The 20,422-nt window shown below is 36.0% G+C and overlaps 2 protein-coding genes across 7 annotated transcripts; both read left to right on the forward strand.

The window, feature by feature from the left end:
• Nucleotides 1-4,548: 4,548 nt before the first annotated feature.
• On the forward strand, nt 4,549-13,208 carry LOC131641792 (uncharacterized). 6 transcript variants are annotated; one of them, XM_058912099.1, is made up of 19 exons: nt 4,549-4,764; nt 4,873-4,975; nt 5,229-5,350; nt 5,440-5,501; nt 5,651-6,004; nt 6,081-6,174; nt 6,287-6,834; nt 6,974-7,043; nt 7,891-10,509; nt 10,821-11,088; nt 11,192-11,282; nt 11,380-11,510; nt 11,604-11,694; nt 11,776-11,932; nt 12,021-12,178; nt 12,271-12,391; nt 12,484-12,693; nt 12,794-12,847; nt 12,927-13,208. In XM_058912099.1, the coding sequence occupies exons 9-19, from the start codon at nt 10,489-10,491 to the stop codon at nt 13,104-13,106; spliced, it is 1,482 nt and encodes a 493-aa protein (XP_058768082.1). In that variant the 5' UTR covers nt 4,549-4,764; nt 4,873-4,975; nt 5,229-5,350; nt 5,440-5,501; nt 5,651-6,004; nt 6,081-6,174; nt 6,287-6,834; nt 6,974-7,043; nt 7,891-10,488; the 3' UTR covers nt 13,107-13,208. The 6 variants fall into 6 exon arrangements, with proteins under 6 accessions (XP_058768082.1, XP_058768083.1, XP_058768079.1 ...); XM_058912100.1 differs by having other exon boundaries at nt 5,651-5,986; XM_058912096.1 differs by having other exon boundaries at nt 5,651-5,779; nt 5,937-6,004; nt 6,081-6,834.
• An 879-nt stretch (nt 13,209-14,087) lies between these two features.
• On the forward strand, nt 14,088-19,309 carry LOC131641793 (uncharacterized). The gene is made up of 7 exons (XM_058912101.1): nt 14,088-14,691; nt 14,777-14,834; nt 15,295-16,211; nt 16,298-17,565; nt 17,988-18,592; nt 18,782-18,849; nt 18,930-19,309. The coding sequence occupies exons 1-7, from the start codon at nt 14,088-14,090 to the stop codon at nt 19,307-19,309; spliced, it is 3,900 nt and encodes a 1,299-aa protein (XP_058768084.1).
• Nucleotides 19,310-20,422: the final 1,113 nt, after the last annotated feature.

The raw sequence follows: 20,422 nt of genomic DNA on the forward strand, positions 1-20,422 counted from the left end.
AAACCTCAAATATCAAACTTCCACAAAATTGTCTTCTTTCTCTTGAGTTCGGTCGGTAACGTCAACATCAACTACCAACACATTCCAACAACTTCCAAAATCAATTTAATCGGTAAGTTTTCAACGTTTCGAGTTATTTTTGAGTATTTCATATAATAGAGTTAGAATTCAATTTTTATGTGTAGAAATGATTGGATAGTTTTAGAAATATAGTTTAGAGACAATGTAGGTAATGTTTGATGTGTAAAACGAACAATCAAGCCACCAAAATGGGGTTTTTAACCCTCTACAATAGTGACAAGAAGCCATTGTTGCATTTTTTTAGATTTTAGAACCTTTCGTAGATTCATCTACGGAAGAATGCAACGTTGGGTCATTCCGTAGATGCATCTACGGAAGAAACCCAGTTTTTTGAAACGTAAGGTACTTCCATAGATGCATATACGAAAGAGAAACTATTTTATTCTTTCTTTTTTTTCTTGTTATAACTGCATAGTATCTAAATCGATTTTATTTGTATCACAATGTAGAAATTATGGCCGACCATCCAGACATACTTATACATAGGAGGACTGCACATCATGCATCTGTGCGACGTGAATAGATGCATGTAGTATCACAGGTGATTGATGGAGCTATCGTTCTAGAAGATGTATGTGCTACACCCGTTCAGTCGGGCCTTCTATATCTGTTCCAGTTGAGGGGCCTTCTCAGTATACTACTTCATCACAGAGGTCTCGGGATGATGCTAAGGGTTCCTTACAGATGCCATACGCCCACAGATGTCGACGGAATAGTTTTCTCCTTCTGTACCTGTGCTAGTGATGGCCGATGATGGATCTTCAGTGCCCATCCTGAGGTGCACGAGTATGATCTGGTGTCGGAGCCTGTCTAGTACCCGGGGGGTCCTATAGATGCATCCCTGTTGAAAGGGTATGTAGATCATTCAGCCAGGCATATTTGGGAGAGGGACGTAAATTTTCTTTGGTTATTACTTATTACTTTTTTTCTTCAGTTTCTGACTTTGCTTATTAATAACATTGTTTTTTGGAAAGTTTAAGGATAGGGATCCATAAAGGTTCTACAACCACGGTCGGAAGATTGCCGCTCTCGCGCAGTCTGACGAGCCGTGGTTCCAGGATGCACTCGCAGCTTATGGACTGAGGGACCTCTATTAGGTCGGCTTCCAGACGATCCATAATGGGATGCTAATGGCATTTGCAAAGAGGTGGCATCCAGATACTTTGTCATTTCATCTTCCTCACGGTGAGATTACCATCACTTTTGACGACATTGCATGCCTCCTGCATATATCTATCAGGGGTACCCTCCTTGGTTACGGTAGGCTGACAAAGGAAGAAGCGATAGAGATGTTGATTGAGGAGTTAGTGGTTGATCCTGTTGACGCGCTGGAGGAGGTGGAGACGAGGCAGATATATGATGACGAGGCAGATGCGGATATACATAGAGAGCGGGTGTTGAGATGTTACTTCCTATATTTGATAGGCACTCATCTCTTTGTGGACACGAGCTCGACGGACACATATGTCATTTACCTAACATACTTATCGGATATCGCACTTGTCCATGAGTACAATTGAGGAGCGGTTACACTGGCGTACACCTACAACAGACTCGGAGAGGGATGCATGTGGAAGGCAAGGACTGTGGCTCGCAGCTGCACCCTCTTAGTGGTAACAATCTTATATCCTTATACATTTTCTCAAAGTATATTATATATTTGTGATAGTATGTTTGATCACCGTGTTTTTATTTTAGGGTTGGATACTACAGCACTTCCCTAACATTATTGGCTGGGGAGAGGTGTCGGAGGCCAAATCACGTGCTAGAGCCTTATCCCCCTTAGAGGGAACCAGGTGTCGGATCCTTACAGGCGTTGTCTTGACCGCATGGCCGCTGAGGACATCCAATATGACTGCTATGATGATCACCGTGAGACGGTTCCGTGGGATGACATCTCCCCATATTTTGGATGGTTGGTTGCTAGTTGGACCATTATTATTCGTTATCTTCTAGAGCGCGCCATGCGTCAATTTGGCTAACAGCTGATGATACCCCGCCACCCTTCTGACTCTGCTCTTATCGCCATGACTCGTCATCAGCTAGATGAGATCTTTGAAGACTAGGAGCACCACATGGTTCCTGCCGAGGCTCGGGCGACCATATTAGAGGTTGACTGGAGCTGCGTCGAAGAGTACATCACCTGGTACTACAGAGTGTCCAACCATACATGATTCCCTCCACACCTGGATCACTGCCCAGACCAGCCCACGAGGAGATCTTGCGGACTCATCAGGCTCAGATGGACCACACTCAGGATGTTCTTCCTTGGTGTCGTGAGATAGCTGACATGGCGCGGGTAGGCATTGCCGATGGTTTATTCCCTGAGGGGTCTGATAGCAGGTGTCTAGTTGAGGGTATCATTAGGGTGACAGAGGAGACATTTTTGTACCGTAGAAACCGTGCCAAGACAGGTGGGGCACTTGACGGTAGAGACAAAGTAGCCAGCAGACGGCGCAGTGAACACAAAGGCGGAGGCGGGGCCAGAGGCAGAGGAGAGGCACATGATGATGTCCGACATACACAGTAGTGATGCATGTTTTTTTTTTATATCTATATTTTGATTTTATCTATGTACGTTACTTTGATTATGTATTCTACATTATGGCCGATGATTTATACGATGTATTTTTTAGTGTACTAATTACTACTACTTTTAAATTGCATTACTACGACATATGAAAATGAAAGCAAATGGTAAAGAAGACTTGGTGAGCATGAAAATCACCAACAACCTTAATTAGATAAGTATTGTGCTTTGGGGAATCATTAACTTGAGACATTGACGTTCGTAAAGAAAAAGTACAACAATTGAGGTGAAAAAAGAAAAACAAGAACGCAACGAAAAAGGGACCCAATGTACTGAAAAAGTGAGCATGCTAATATGCTAGATGCTCAATTAATGGTAACAGTAAAGAACAAGCAAAAGGAACCCAAAAGATGGTGACTCCTTTAGCATCTCCAAACGTTATTAGGTTACTATAGTTAATACCAATGATGAATGAACATCAAACAAAGATGACACCTTTCGCATTTTGGTTAAACATAGGTTCTATCTAGCTTTCCTAATCTTATGAAAAATTATATTTTAGTATCAAAGTTTTGAAGTTAAATAAGGTGTTGTTTGATTTGTTTAAAAGAAAAAATAATTAAATAGACTGATTTTTTATAGGTTTTCTCCCCAAAGACAATCAAAATTGAAATACTTTTTTCAATTATTATATAAAATATATTGGAAAATAGTCAAATAGTTTTAATATTTTTCAACTGGAACACTTTTCTTAAATGTGTGAAATTTTTTTCTCAAAGTGACAGAATAAGCACCACATGACATAATCTAGCAAAATCTTCCCTTATATATATATACACTAGTGTGCATTACTAGAAATACACGTATTACCTGCGGATTTTCCTGCGGAAAATATTCTGCAGGTATACCTGCGGATTTTCCTGGGACATTTTTAAATTAAATAAAGTTTCCTGCGGATTTACCATTGGCAGAAAATTCCGCAGGTATACCTGCGGATTTTGTTGCGTTTATATATTTCAAATAGAATACGAAACTATAACGCAAAATCCTCAGGTAAATCCGCAGGAAACTTCCTGCGAACTTTGCTGCGGATATCTGTTATATTAAACCAAACTATTATAAAAGATTCCGCAGGTAATTCCGCAGGAAAGTTTCCTGCGGATTTTGCTGCCAATTTAACTATTTTCTTAAACTAATAGTAATTTTTGTCTAATTTTTTTTATAAAATTAATCATTATATTTAATGGTTAATTATTTAATATTATTATATTAAATAATTTTTTAATGTGAATTGTGTTATTTTTTATTTTTCATCTTAATTTTTTAATTAAATAAAAGGTATAAAATTAAATTAAATATATTTTGGTTAATTATTTTTACACCACCTATGTATCCTGCCAACTATATATATTAACGTGAATTAATAGTATATTTGAATATTATATTATTTAATATATTTTTAATAATGTATTTTAGTTTAAGTAATAAATTAATTTTAAAAATTAAAATAAAATGAGTATATTAAATATGATTGAATGATACTCATGTAAATTCTATTTTGAAAATAAATATTAGTTATGTAATATATACATTTTCATACAAAGTATTAAACAAGAAACACAGGTAACCTAAAACATTATATTTTAAATTTATTAATTTTTCTTCTAATATCATTTTTTTCTCTATTAATATCATTTCTATATTTTAAATTTAATCTCTTATATTAAATATACATTTTATGTTATAGAGATTATATTTGTTCTATTGTTAATTATTATAAAGTTTTAATTTTAGAAATCCTACTCTAATAAGAATAATGTGTTATAAATTATAAATTATATTTGAACTCTTGTAAAAATATTAAAATTTATACTTTGGTTGGAAACTAATATTTGATCTTATTATTGTTACAAATAAAAAATTATTGACATAGAGAATAGAGAGAGAAAAACCTAATCGTGTTCATTCTGAAACTTTATTCATCTCTTCTCACTGTTGTGCTGAATCTCTTTCTATCCACCATCGCGATTCTTCTATGTTGAATGCTCCTGCATCTTCGTGTATCATCACCGTTAAGCTAAGCGCTTCTACAACGTCGTGAATCCTCATTGTCGCCGATGTCACATCCATTTCGAGCATCTCATGATTCTAGGGTTGTTTAACTTTCTATTGCGTATTTTGTTACTCAGATTAAAGTGTAAATATTTATTCTTCTCCCCTACTTCACTCCATTTTAACCCTGGGTTGTTTGTTTCTGACAGTTTAGAGTTGCGGAATCGCTAGAGCATCGGTCACGTTTGGAGTTGAGAAAGTCATCACCCATACCACCTCGACTAGTCTTCTTTGCAACAATCTGAACACTCGGTAACTGATTTTAAGTTAGATTGATTATAATCTTAGCTGATTTTTGTAAACAAGGTGTTTGTTGAAATGGCATAATGAGTTTATTAGGTTAATTTTGAGTATAACTCGTAAACAAGGTGTTTGTTGAAATGCCACAAATGTAGAATTATTCTGAAATTCTGTTTTGTAACATCGATGCACATCATTGCTCTTATGAAACTTAGCATATGTTGACTCCCAGTACCAAGAGATTAATTGTTTCTTTTTTTCAAAGGTAAAACTTGTAGGTGTTCTGGAAATGAACTATACATCTGATGATCAGCCGAACCCCTATGGTGAAATTTGTATCAGGGGTCCCATTATTTTTCAAGGATATTACAAAGATGAAGTTCAAACGTAACCATTTCGCCTATTCTATGGTTCTTGTTAATTTGAGTTACCATGGCGTATTTACAGTGTTCCTGATTTTTCATTAAATTGACCAGGAGAGAAGTCATTGATGAAGAGGGATGGCTGCATACAAGAGATATTAGAACATGGATAGCTGGTGAGACATCAGTGTACCACCATCTTATTAATAGTCTATATTATTTAGCAAGTTTCATTCTTTATAAAAATTTTAAGTTGTTACTGAGATTGCTTAATTTTAGAAAGTTTCTTTCCAAACTCAAATAAATTAGTAAATTAATTTAACAGTGTAATAAGGCCTTGGAAGCACAATAAGATTCGAGGTGAAGTTCTTCTCGGGTTTGGGGTAGGATCTTTGCTTTAGAGGGAAATTTGACATAGCAGTAGCCAAGGCAGTTGCAGAGACGAGAATATTAGGTACTATTATGGAATTCATGATACTTTAATACTTTATTGCGATGTTAACAGTCGATAATTTGTTTGTTTGCTGATTTGGTGTTTGCTTCTTATTTGTTTTCCGGCTGAGTATTGTCTTATGTTGGTTCATGTTGGTGGAATGTTTATTGCTGCCAAGGTTCATGTTCGTTCAAAGTTATTTTGGAAAGGAAAACGCATAAGCAAGAGGTGATTTCAAGAACTCTCGTAAGTCTTACTATCTAGTCCTTTCATTCATATTTATTTTCTACTTTTCTGACAAAGGTAAACTTATGCTATGCAGTTGAACCTCCAAACACTTAAAATTGTTATATAAAGCTTCTAAAGGTGGGAATGTATGTGCTAATACCAGCCTGCTCTCTGTCTTCATCGAGATGGTGGGAGTAGAAGCAATACAAGAGAAATTATTGGTGCATTATCTCTTTTCATTTCCAATACTGCCTACTGTTAGTCACTGCTTCTATTTCCTCCAATTGTATTTATGTACAGGATCAGCTGATAAAAGTATAGGTATTTGGAAAAGAGAGTGTTTTGGTAAAGTTTGTAAAGTTGGGGTTATAACAGGACATGAAGGGCCTGTGAATTATTTGCAAGCTTCATCATCCAATAGACTTGGTGGTGGCTTTTTGTTGTATAGTGGTAGTCTTATGAATGATAAGGAATTAACAGCGAAAAATATGGATGACGGGGTGACGGGATTCCGGCTGGGGGACGTTTCCGACGTCACGTTCAGTTTGTGGAGCCGCGGAAGTCGAGATTGAGAGGTGCGGCGGAGCTATGAGGTAATCGTGGAGGTCGGCAAGGTATGAAGGAGAGTTTTGAACAGTATGCCAGTTTATTATCCCAGGATGTCAAACCTGTTGATCTAACAGAACTTAGTTCAAGTAAGGAGCAAGCATTGGCATCTTTACAAGCAGAGCCGCAGTCAGATTGGAAGCTGGCAGTGCAGTATTTTGCTAACTTCACTGTAGTCTCAATAGTTTTCATAGGGTTGTATGTGCTTGTCCATAAGGCGTCATGGGCATAATGTTGCCGAGGTATGTTAATATACTTTCTTCAGATCACTCAGGATTGGCTGCTTAAGACTCTTTTTTCCCTTTTATCTAATGAAGCATATTTATATTCTATATTGAAGAAACGTTAGGTTTTTCTCATTGGTTGAACCTCATTTTGCAGGTGATGAATTTGATAGGTGATGTAAAGGGAAAGGTAGCAGTTATGGTAGATGACATGATTGATACTGCTGGTGAGTTTGTGAAAAACTCTTGATGTGCTAGTGCAATATTGATACCTTGTCTTTGTGACCTTATAATCAGTTAGAATAGGGACTCAGCTTACACAATTCTGATCAATAAAAGTGCTTAAGTCTTATGTTTACCATTTATCTGTTTAACCAACTAAGTTGGTATTGTTACTTAGAGTCCTTAGTCATAAAAAAGACTTGTAAGAGAAAGGTATATACAAATTTCACTAAAATGGGTCCCCATCCTCTGATAATTACTTAGCATGCTTGATTTGGATTATTAAATATGATTATTTTAAACCTTAGAGTTGTTTTGTTGGATGAAAGTTACTAGAAATAGATGTATTAGTATATTTTTTAATGCTACATTGGATTGCATCACTGTTTCTTGTGGGAAAAACATTTCAATTAATAACTTTCTAGACTTGGCTTGGCAGTTGATGAATTTTCTTTTAAAAGAGTTGTCATTTTTATTTGTTTTGGGACTGCACACTTTGCTTATTCTTGATTTTTTTTTCAAGTTTCTATTCTGATTTTCTTTTGTTTCTTATGTCCAAATTACCCTTGTTTGTACTTTGACTTCCCCTTTTTCTTGATATTGAGTTTTTTCCTATATGAAAAACTATAATGGTATCAATGCATCTATTGACCAAGTGATCAAGAGTTCAATTCATGCAGCTCAACTATCTTCTTATTTAATTATATTATAACAAATTGTATTTTGGTGCCACTAGGGATGATTTATACTTCTAAGATTCTTGATTGTTTGTGTCAATTCTCTCTCGCTACAGCTTGGTATTAGTAAGTCTTATCAATGCTCTTCTCAATAAATTGTGAAATTGTCTTATAGGGACCATCGCCAAAGGCGCAGCTCTGTTGCATCAAGAAGGGGCAAGAGAAGTCTATGCATGCACTAGACATGCTGTTTTCAGGTATATAATGACCTTCTATTTTCTTTACATAATTTATTTTAACTTGGGGTTTGTGCTGCTGAGGCACTTTAATCAGGTCAATTATGGTGAAATGAAAAATAAAGGGACTTTTGATCCCTTATCTCTATTGTTACTGCTATTTTGACTAGAATTGTGGAGAGTGTGGTAAGTATGTCTGGATACCAGTTTCTTAATTGATGGCTTGTTAATCTAAGAGTGACCTAGAGACCATTAATGTGTTTTTTCCTTGAGACATGAACCTCAAAGAGCTTTCTTTTGGTATGCAATGTGGCTTATGTATATAGATATATCTTTAAACGGATGGAACAGTAGTTAGAAAAGCCTAGTTCACTATATCATACTAGTACCTCCAAAACTGATGCCTACTCTATGTGAGGGTATAAGTAACTTGATTATTAAAACTGGGTTTTGAAATCCAACCTAGAAGAACAAGTTAATTTAGAATTTGAGTAAAATGAGGAACATCTATAAGATAAAAAGAACACGATATTATTTACATGTATACTATGAACATCAGCACATATAATTTTCTTAAATGATTATCTACTCCTCATAAGAGAGCGAATTGGTCAAAACTTCCTTGCCATACATCTTGATCTCACCATTAAGAATACAAAGAATCCGGAGGAAAAAATTAAATCCGGTTGGTTAGTGTCACGATCAGTGCAGAAAGAGCATTATGTGCAGAGTAAGCAATATGTTGGACTAAATAGATTAGATTAAGTGACACTCTGTTATTTGATCTTTGGCAGTTTGATCTTTCAATATTTTTTGCAAGGCTTTATGACATCTGAAAGTATTCAATTGATTTCTGTAAGAATATATCAATCATTTATGAGGTAAGAATATATCAATCATTTATGCGCATGATATGCCTGTTACACTGTGTTATATTATGAGGTATGACACTGAAGCTACTGGTTACTTGCCGTTTATTTTCGAGGGATCGTTGCCAGGTGCGGGATAGTTTGGTTATGTAGTCTTGACAGAGAATGAAAGCTGATCATGATTTGTATTTTTGTGTCTATCTCGTAATCATGGCTTGTATTCATACAACCTAGATCTTGACACACTCATAATGAATGATAAGATAGAATTGAAAATCAACCTAGAACTTGTAAGATATGCAGAGCAATACAATATGGTTCTAAGTTTTTGAGTAATGGTGGACCTGGTACAGCGTAGAATGTAGACATAACAACCAGCTTAGCACGAAAAGTTTTTAGTCTATTTAAGGATAGTTTTGTTTATTCTTATATATTTCTCAAACATGATAGATCATTGATCCAATTTATACTAGAATATCCTCTTTGATTGAGAAGATGAGATATGTCCAACACCACAGGGTACACCCCTCCGTCAAATACTGCTAGGGGAGCAAATTATAATGTAGATTTTTTTTATTTAAGAAATATATTTCTTGCGGATTTACCTGCGGATTTACCTACGGAATTTCCTGCCGAAAATATTACCCACGAAGGTTTTAGCTGGGGATGAGAAACCGCAGGAAAATCCGCAGGTAAATCCGCAGGAAATTCGAGTATTTCTAGTAGTGGTGTATACACGTGCGAGGCACGGGTTTAAATTTAGTATGATTGATTCCGATCAGTATGACTATAATGAAATTCAAAATAATTATATAATGATTAGGAATATACCCACGACCTTGGATCGTCTCCGTGCGAGGCACGGGATAAAAGGATTCAATAGAAATTTATACATAATAAAAATATTTTCTCTCATTTCAAACATTCAATAAAAAATATTTGATAATTCATTTATATTCCAAAAATATTAACTTTTGAGATAGAATTTTTCAAATATTAAAAATAATTTTTATTTATCGACTCAAGTTTTAAAATTAAGAATTGTTTTTTACAAAGGTACAAAAGATTCATATAGTATGAATCTATAAAATAAGAAAACACAAGTACCTGGTTAATACTCATATGCCCTTTGTTAAGAAAATTCCACCTATTAATTTTAGGGTCAAAATGTGTCCAAATAATACTTTTTGTGACTAAATTCTGACTTTGACTTGAATCTAACTATTAGTTTCTTCCGTTGCTCTCTCTATTGGTCAAGTTATGTACTATTTGTCCTTTTATTTCTAATCTAACTGAACCGGGTGAGGCAATGTCATCCTCCAAAGACAATCTGTACCCATTTACAGATTTTCCTTACTCCCAATGTTGCTTTCCAATCACAATCCCATATGCAATCTTTCGTTTTTCTCCCTCTTCCTCTGCCGTCACTCACTATTCTCTCAACCTATACCTTTCAAACCCTTGCAAACCATTCAACACTTTTTTGAGAATACAACTTCCTCTGCGACCGAAGCTGTTGTCATAGTTTAAACCCTAACTTGAAGCAAGAAAATTGCACGACCGTTGGAAAAAATCGCTGATGTTAACGATGAAAAGGAACTTTGGAAAGTTGTTGTTAAGATACATCACAAATGGAGTGTCATCTCTAGCAACAAGGAACATTTTGAGATGGTTGTTTATGATTCTGAGGTTAGTTTCAACATTTTTACGAAAAGCCATTATTTTTGTTGTTTTCGTTGAATCTGTTCGTGATTTTCTATATTTTCATACAATATATTTGGTTTTGGAAGGTTAAGATTGGGTTGTTGGGAGGTGTTAATGACGAAGATTTTGTATTCATATTTTCTTTTTTCAAACAGTGTGTCTTCGTTCAAATAGGTTTATATTTGGTTGTAGGGAGGTGTTAAAGAGTAATTTTTTTTATTATTTATCGTTGCCTGTAGTCTATATTTTATGGTTTATTTGATATTGATGGATTTTGTTTGTTTTGGTTTTGATAGGGAAGTGATATCCATGTTATCGTGCCTCCCGTGTATAGGCAGAGTTTTGATTCGCTCTTTGTTGTTAATGATACTTACACTATTGCAAACTTCCAAGTTAAGCTGAATGATCTGCTGTTCAAACCTTCTGCTCACAAGTACCTCCTTAAATTTACTGGTGGGACCAAAGTTGGGGATAGAAACGTGCATCAGATTCAGGAAAAGGCTTGCAGACTCACTCCTTTTCTTGATATTTTAATTGGGAAATGGAATAAAGATCAACTTTTAGGTCAAACTCTATTTACGTTTTGGGACAATCTCATCTTCTATGTAGCACTCTGCATCTGATATTTCGTTTAACCTGATGCACGTTTTCCCAATGACTTATACAGATGTTATCGGAGTGGTTGATGAAATTGGGTACACACAGGCCCAGGTTGGAAGTAAAAAGCAACAGGTCAACTTTGTCATTCGCGACTTGAGGTTGAAAGTTTGTTTGTTACCTTGCATACATCTTAATGGTAGCCCTTTATATCTTATATTTTGTCTGATATCGTAGTTTAAATGTGCATTTTTGTAGCAACAACACTATAACGGTTACGTTATGGGAGGCGTACACGGTGCAGTTTATCAACTACGTTGAACAGCAGGTCGATACTGCCATTCCGGTTGTGATTCTGATTCAATATGCAAAAGTCAAAGAAGCTTTTGGTATATATTACTCCCATACTGGTTCCTACGGTTCATAAAGTGTGTTTTATGTTTTCAAGTAGATATTGTTATTAACTTATTTTCAGTTTTCAGGCAAATATCCACTATCTGTTACCAATACTTACAATGTCACCAAAGTGGCTATTAATGAAGACATGGAGACAATCAAACAATTCGCCAAAATGTACTCACTTGGTTTATTACAATATCCTGCACTTGGTATCATCCTTCATAATTAACTCTGACTATGTTATTTTTTTTCCAGGCTTACACAGGATACTATAATGGTTGTCTCGGGCCTTCGCAGTCAGCAGTCTCAGGGCAGGTCGCAAAACTCATACACTTCTCGCCAATCACCTATCCAAAAATTGTTGTCTAATGTTGTTCTTCTTCCTCTTGAGCAAATAGTTAAACTCAAAGACGTAGTAATCTTTCATTTTTTGTTTAAGCAACCATAGTCTAACTCTTATTATATTTGATTTTCCGTTAACCACCTTTTTGTAAACTCAGACTACTTTATGTGCTACGGTTGCTACAATTACAAAAATCTTTGCCTCAAAATATGGCTGGTACTACCAGGCATGCCATGAATGCCCAAATAAAGTAACTGGTGATAAACCTCCCTACAAATGTGTAAAGGGACATGACACTGAAACTGCCATATTCAGGTATAAACGCCAATTATTTATTTGATCAACTATTTTTCACACCAACTTTATCTGTGAAATGTGAGCTTACATTTTTAAGGGTACAAACTTAGGTATAAAATAGAGGTGGGTGATCTTCATGCTGGTACAAAATGCAAGTTTGTTTTGTGGGACAAAGAGAGTGAGGAACTATTGGAGGTGTCGGCTGCTCATATGCGCGAAACAATGTTTCAGGTATCAACAAAAATATCACAAATGATTTTTTAAACATACCGGTTCAACACTGCATATAATAACTCATGGTGTATATATTCATTTTTATGTAGGCTGGAATATTTGATCCCCTCGATTTCCCGCTGGCACTTGACAAGCTCCTGGATCAGGAACTTGCCTTCAAAGTCAAGTGGCAACCAGATTGGTCTAATTGCTCTGTCATCATGTTAGTGAAAGATAAACCTATTGTGGATCAACTAAAAGTTGAATGGGTGGATGCAACTACAGTTAATTCACAACAGCTTTCCGCCCCTGTGAACCATGTAACATTTGTCTTGCGCTGTGTCTAACATTTCCTTCTATCTTAGTTGAAAAAATGTCGACTTTTATTTCTGATTTTCTTTTATTCATTTTTGTTTATAGATCAAGGAGAGTGTTGATGAGGCTGTTCCTGTTGATGATTCCGACATTGTTACGGTGTGGTTTTGAGACCTATACAAATGCCACTTATTTACCTCCATCAATGTACTTCTTTCTCACTTCTTTTTAACTGCAGGATCCTGAAATTGCTTCCAAATTGCACGGTGAACCGGTCACACCTACGGCAAAAAGACAGAACCCGGATCCATCCATTGAATCTACGAGTCATGCAACACACAGCGAAGGAGATTTGTCTTCGACTAAACTTAAGAAACCAACCAGGATCACTAGGAAATTAGTGAAGATTGAAAAATAGTTGATAATATTGTCATGGCTGCTATTATTTTGGGTCATTATATGTAGGGATTCTATTTGGAAACTACATATTTTGTTGTAATATTACATTATTATTCGACTACTGTTCGATCAATCTAACGAATGTTATGGTATCATACTACTGTGAAATCAATATAACGTATGCTTTCGGTATTATACTACTGTCCCACCATTTTAACATCGTTACTCGACTGCATTATTTGGTTGTTTTATTACATGAATGAAACAAATGTTTGTTTAAATGAGACAGCCAAATTTCTCTTTATATCATCACCAAACTTTATAGCTTTTATATATAGTATATAAGTAGTATGATAAAGTACTTAAACGGCCTCACATTTTGCTACTTTACTTCTGCCTAACAACAAACTGGAAACTATGTCAATAAAAACTACATACTAACTTAATAAGGAATATTAAATGAGGAAACATAGTAGTATGTACGATTACAAATACTTATACTTTTTTATCAAGTAGTACAACATACTTTTTAAATAATCATTGATTAGACCCTTACTTGAGTCAATTGGTTTGCTTTTGGCTTTTGTGTCTAGGTAGCCCCCTTTCATGTCTCACTTCCATCGATTTTGGCTTGAAACCTGCACAATGATTCCCTAAAATATGATAAAGTACAGCCTCCTAGTGCCTATAATCTTGCCCTACTTTTTTTAAATTTTTTTTCTTATTTTGTTTTCTTATGTAGAGGATATTCTGAATTGTTTTATATTATTATTCATATGTGCCCTTATTTCAAATTTCAAATTTCCCAGCTTTTTTTAAAATGACATCCTGTTTCCCTCTCTTTTTATTTTGATGAAGGAACAATTAGTTCCCTCCTTTGTTCAAATCATTGATATGTAAGATTTGTTCTGTTTTCAAATATAATCAAGGTCCATCCATTTGTTGGTTTAAGCTACACTTCATACAATCATTGTTCTTCATTTCAATTAAGTGACTTTCAATGGATGGCAACCCCTTTGATGCAAATGATTCCACTACAACTCTTGCAAGAAAAAGGAGGAGGATTTTGTTGTCAAAATATAAACTCTCTAACCATGGCCATAACAAGGAAAACCAGCCAACATCCACACCTACCTCTAGGACATTCGCTGCCTCTTCCAGGGACACTGCAACAAGATCTCCTCTCCAGCCTACTATCTCTAACGATTCCCACACTCTACCATCTCAACACCATGTTTCCATTTTACAAAACAAAAAAAGATCAAGAATTCTTGCCGGAAATGGGGTGAATCTGTTCAGCCGTTTCAACAATGTGGAAACATCTCCATCGTTCCATATAGGTGAATCATCAAACATCGGCAAGCGGCAAAAATTCACCCAAAATCAACTACTAATTACAACCCCTGCTGCTCTTAACAATTTCCACACTTCTCCTAAAATATCAAACCCACAATATTTTTCTCCTCCTAATCCTAATGTAAGTAGAACAGATTATTCCTCCGATGATACCAATGGAGATTCTGAAGATTGCGACTCATTTGGACACAACTCTGATTCAGATGACTCCGTAGAACCGGATGATATTCATGATCAACACAACCAGTGTAAGTTGCTATTTAACTTCTCTTGACATAATCTCTGCGTAAATTGCTACCCGTTTGAAATCAATAAATATTTTTTTTTCTGCAGCTTATTCTGACATTGGTGACCCTGTGTGGGAATGTTTTATTTGCCAAGCTTGCATGTGGTATGCAGAGCGCAAGAATATGAGTAAACAGACTACTGTTCCAAAATTCGAATTGTGTTGCAGGAGCGGTAAAATTGTTTTGCCCTACATGAAACAACCACCGTTACTGTTTTCATCACAAAACTGATCCTGAGAGCAAAAACTTTCAAGCCAATATACGAACATACAATGCTATGTTTTCGTTTACATCTCCGGGAATGAAATTTGACACCAAGATTCCCAAGGGAGGAGGTCCTCCAACAATGCGCCTACACGGTCAAACATGTCACCGGATAGGCAGTCTTATACCACCAAAGGGTGCACTACCACAATATGCCCAATTGTACATTTACGACACTGACCACGAGATTACAAATAGAATGCGTTGTTTCAAGTAATGAGGTTTCCTCTCCTAAATTTACCTAAGTGTTTATACGATTACTTAAACAAATAACACTATGTTTGCTATTATGTATTTCAGGGACAATACATCTATTGAAACATCTATTGTAGCAAAGTTAAAGAGTATGTTAGATGAAGTTAATGTTCTTGGCAAAGCGTTTCGAATGGCACGTGATATGTTTAAGGCCAATCCATACGTCGAATTGCGGCTGAAACTTATCAGTGACAGACATGACGATGGTCGTGTGTATAATATGCCAACCGTTGCGGAAGTTGCTGCCCTTATTGTTGGAGATGTTGACACAGGTGAAATGATAGACATTGTGGTTCAATACCGGAGTGGTAAATTACAAAGAATAGATGAGTTCAATCAAAGTTATCTTTCATATCAATACCCATTGATTTTTTGCTACGGTGAAGATGGATACCGGAATAATATCCTTCACAAGTATCAAGATGAGACAACTGTTACAAGGAAGAATAGGCAATCTATCAAGGATTGGCTGTGTTTTCGTCTCCAAGAACGCACAGATGAACCTAAAACATTATTGTACTCAAGGAAACTTTTCCAACAATTTTTGGTTGATGGTTACGCTATGATGGAATCAGAACGTCTCAATTGGTTGCAAAAAAATCAATCCAAGTTAAGGGTCGGAAAATACAATAATTTGCAACGAAGGTGTGAGCAAGGAGACCAAAATCCAGGTAACAAACAAGGTAAACGTGTTGTTCTACCATCTTCTTTTGTGGGTAGCAAACGATACATGGATCAACTTTACTTCGACGGTATGGCAATTTCAAGCAGATTGGGGTTCCCAGATTTATTTATCACCTTCACATGCAACCCAAATTGGCCTGAGATTACACGGTTGCTGTCCCCAAAAAATTTAAAACCTCATGATAGGCCTGACATTGTTGCCAAAGTTTTCAACATCAAGTTTAAAGAGCTTATGGTTGATTTAACAAAAATACATATTCTTGGGAAAGTTTTGGCATGTAAGTTTTTCTCCCCACTACGTTTCTAACTCTTCACTATTCTTTATTATTCACATTTACCAATTCTTTATAACTTTTTTATGCAGTTATGTATACCATTGAGTTTCAAAAGCGAGGCTTACCCCATGCCCACATTTTGATCTTCTTGCACCCCCAAAGCAAGTATCCAACGTCGTCCGACATTGATAACATCATTTGTGCCGAGATTCCTGATCCTGTACTTCATCCTGCTTTATACGCACTGGTAAAATCACATATGATACATGGACCGTGCGGTCTTTCATGGCCTAATTCACAATGTATGAGAAATCAACAATGTTCTAAATATTATCCAAAAAATTTCATCGAAGATACAGTTGTTAATGCTGAAGGTTATCCATTATATAGAAGAAGATCCAACACCCATGTAATTACAAAAAATAATATCAAGTTGGATAATAGAAATGTGGTCCCCTATAACACTCGGTTATTGTTGAAATATCAAGCACATATTAATATGGAATGGTGTAACCAATGCACTTCTATCAAGTATCTATTCAAATACATTCACAAAGGATATGACAGAATCGGTGCAAGTGTGGTTGCTTCTAAGTCAAAGACCGGACTACAGCATGAATGTGTAGATGAGATCAAACAATATCTCGATTGTAGGTATGTTTCTCTGAGTGAGGCGTGTTGGCTAATATTTTCATACAAGATTCATGGGAGGAAACCTGTTGTTGAGCGAATGTTTTTCCATCTCATTGGTGAAAAGGCTGTCTATTATAAATATTGTGAACAAATAGAGCATGTCTTAGAGAGTGCAAGCGTAACAGAATCTATGTTCACGTCTTGGCTGGTAGCAAATGCAACATATGAGGAAGCCCAGTCATTAACATACGGTGAATTTGTTACAAAGTTTGTTTATGTTAAGAGAAACAGATTGTGGAAGCCACGAAAAAAAGGGTTCACTATCGGACGTTTGGTGTGGGTTCCACCGACAACCGGGGAACTTTTCTATTTGCGGATGATGTTGACGGTGGCTAAGGGACCAACTTGCTACGAAGATATCAGGAAGGTCGGTGAAACACAATATGACACCTTTCGAGAAGCATGCTTTGCAATGGGATTCTTAGATGACGATCGAGAACACATATGTGCGTTAAAGGAGGCAAGTGCTTGGGGGACATGTCATTATCTTAGAAATTTGTTTGTTGTTATGCTCCTATCAGGTGCTGTAAACCGTCCTGCCCATGTATGGAAAGAATCATGGATTATATTGTCCGATGGTCTCTTGTACGAGCAAAAACTAATTGCCAACAATCCAGGTACACTAACTTTAACATCCCATGCTATTTATATTCTTAACTACCACGTAATACAATAACAATTTTACGCATAATGTAACATAGTTTTGTGATCTTACTACAACGACGCCTTTTTCATACGGACCACAAATTTAACATTACCGGATGACGCAATCCAGCAGCTGACATTGATAGAGATCGAAAAAATGCTACAACTGAACCATCGTAACCTACATGATTTCAAGCCCATTCCTTATACGAATGACTATGTTATTCAACAACTGGGAAACTGGCTTATATACGATGAAAGACAGTACAATATCCAGGACATGAAGGCGGAATTTGATAACCTATTCAAATGTCTCACTGGTAATGAAATCTAAGATTAACATATTTCTTATTACTAATTTACATGGTTATATAAACAAATGTCAACAAGTATCATTTACGCTTGTATGTCATTTTATACTGTTTGTTATTATGGTGTTAGCAAGATGAACAGAGGAAGATTCACGACCAAATCATGGATGCCGTTAACAAACAACAAGGTGGTGTCTTCTTCCTGCACGGTTATGGCGGAACCGGTAAGACATATATGTGGAGAACACTTGCAAGTGCATTGAGATCTAAGCATGAGATTTGTCTTACTGTTGCAACAAGTGGGATAGCATCTCTTTTGTTGCCAGGGGGTCGTACAGCTCATTCAAAGTTCAAGTTGCCAGTTCCATGTCTTGAGAACTCAACTTGCAAAATTAATTTCAATGACCCTAGCGCTGGTCTTCTAAGGGAGGCAAAGCTAATTATATGGGACGAGGCACCAATGGCACACAAATATTGTTTTGAAACGTTGGACAGGACTTTGAAGGATGTCATAAGTAATTACAGTAACTCCAAAACTATTTTCGGAGGGAAGGTTGTGATTTTTGGTGGGGATTTTCGTCAGATATTACCCGTTGTACCCGGAGGAAGCCGTTCTGACATTGTCCATTCAAAAATTAACGCTTCTTACATTTGGCATTATGTTAAAGTCTTAAATTTGACAAAAAACATGCGTCTATCCTCCGGACCAACTGAAGAAGATAAAAAAGAAATTGTGTATTTTTCATATTGGCTTTTAAAGATAGGAGAGGGAAGAATTTAAGAACCTAACAACGGTTATGCTAACATTGACATACCGCCCGAACTGTTAATAACAGACTTCGATGACCCTATTCTAGCCATCGTGGAGAGTACATATCCTGATTTCTTAAATTTTTACGAATCGTGTGATTATCTAAAAAATAGGGCCATTCTTGCTTCCACTTTGGACATTGTTGACAATATCAATGACCATATCCTTGCGATGATGCCAGGTAAAATTTTGCATTTATTATAGGCCTATTCTTGCATCCACTTTAGATTGTTATATCTTTTCTAATGGATAATTTTATAGGGGAAATAAGAGATTACTACAGCTCTAACTCAGTTGATCGATCAGAAATCCATGACAACAACATTCTTCAGGTGCTTGGCCCAGAATTCCTCAGCTCTTTAAGAACTTCTGGCCTACCCAACCATCACTTAAAGTTAAAGGTTGGAACACCAATCATGCTTATGCGAAACATTGATCAATCCCAAGGTCTATGTAATGGGACAAGGCTTATAGTAACTAATATGGCTGCTCATGTGCTTGAGGCCAAATTGATGGGTGATAACAATAATGGGAAGGTTATATATATCCCGCGAATGGATTTCCCCGTCTCAATCTCCCTGGCCATTCAAGTTATCGAGACGTCAATTTCCGATTATTGTAGCCTACGCCATGACCATTAACAAATCACAAGGCCAATCGTTGGATTGGGTTGGACTCTATATACCTCGGGATGTTTTCACACATGGACAGATTTATGTTGCCGTTTCACGAGTTACAACTAAAAAAGGTATCAAGATATTGATACATAATGATAAAAACATCCCAAAGCTTTCAACATGTAATGTTGTATATAAGGAAGTTTTTAACAACATATAGACGGTACGTATATATCTTTTTTCCAGTTTATATTTATCACTTATTGTTGATAACATTTTCTATACTATACATACTGTCGTTTATATATACTTTAAATTACCATATTTTGCATTCTAATCAAACCTACCTTCCTGTGCAGATCATCCAAAAGACAGAGGATCCCAACATTTTTGAACACAAACGCTTAACTGTTATGTTCTATATGTAGCAACTTCATTGCCAACATTATTTTATATTTTGAATCTATGTTTGTTTTGCTCTTCATTTGCAGTAAATATGTCAGTTAGATAAAAAAATATAAACCTACAAACACCTACCAAAACATTCAACCGCAACATAAAGTATTATTTTTAGCTCTAGAACTACAATCAATTTCCAATTATCATCACTAACCAAGCCATTATAATCAAAACAATATAACTGTTTTACCTGAGACTACACTATGAATTTCAATGCTTCTCGCCATAGCAAAGCTTGAAACTTTATCTCCTGTTTTCTTCCGCTTGGGTGTAGATTCCGTTTTTTTCTTTATCATAAGGTTTCAATAATGCATCCTTTGTTTCTTTCCAAATTTACTTTCACGTGGGACTCTTTATTGGCAGCACATGGTCACATCCTGTTGGAATATATTCTGCCAGCAAGTTTTTTATTATATTTACAACAACTTCTATGCAAAATAGGCCCACAACATATCACATGCTAATGGAATATATTCTTTGTCTCTTACCATCACCGCATATCCGGTCCAACCAGTTTTCACATGCAATGCTTTGTACTATATTTTTCATTATTAGGGTCCCATGCACTATGTATCCCTCCTATTAAAAATGGAATCCTATGCACAACATTTAACAATATTTGGGGGGACTATTCAACTATGGTATCCTATGCATTTCCTTTTAAATATGATTCCTCAA

Source organism: Vicia villosa, unplaced genomic scaffold, assembly GCF_029867415.1.
Source record: "Vicia villosa cultivar HV-30 ecotype Madison, WI unplaced genomic scaffold, Vvil1.0 ctg.004079F_1_1, whole genome shotgun sequence".
NCBI classification, from domain to species: Eukaryota; Viridiplantae; Streptophyta; class Magnoliopsida; order Fabales; family Fabaceae; genus Vicia; species Vicia villosa.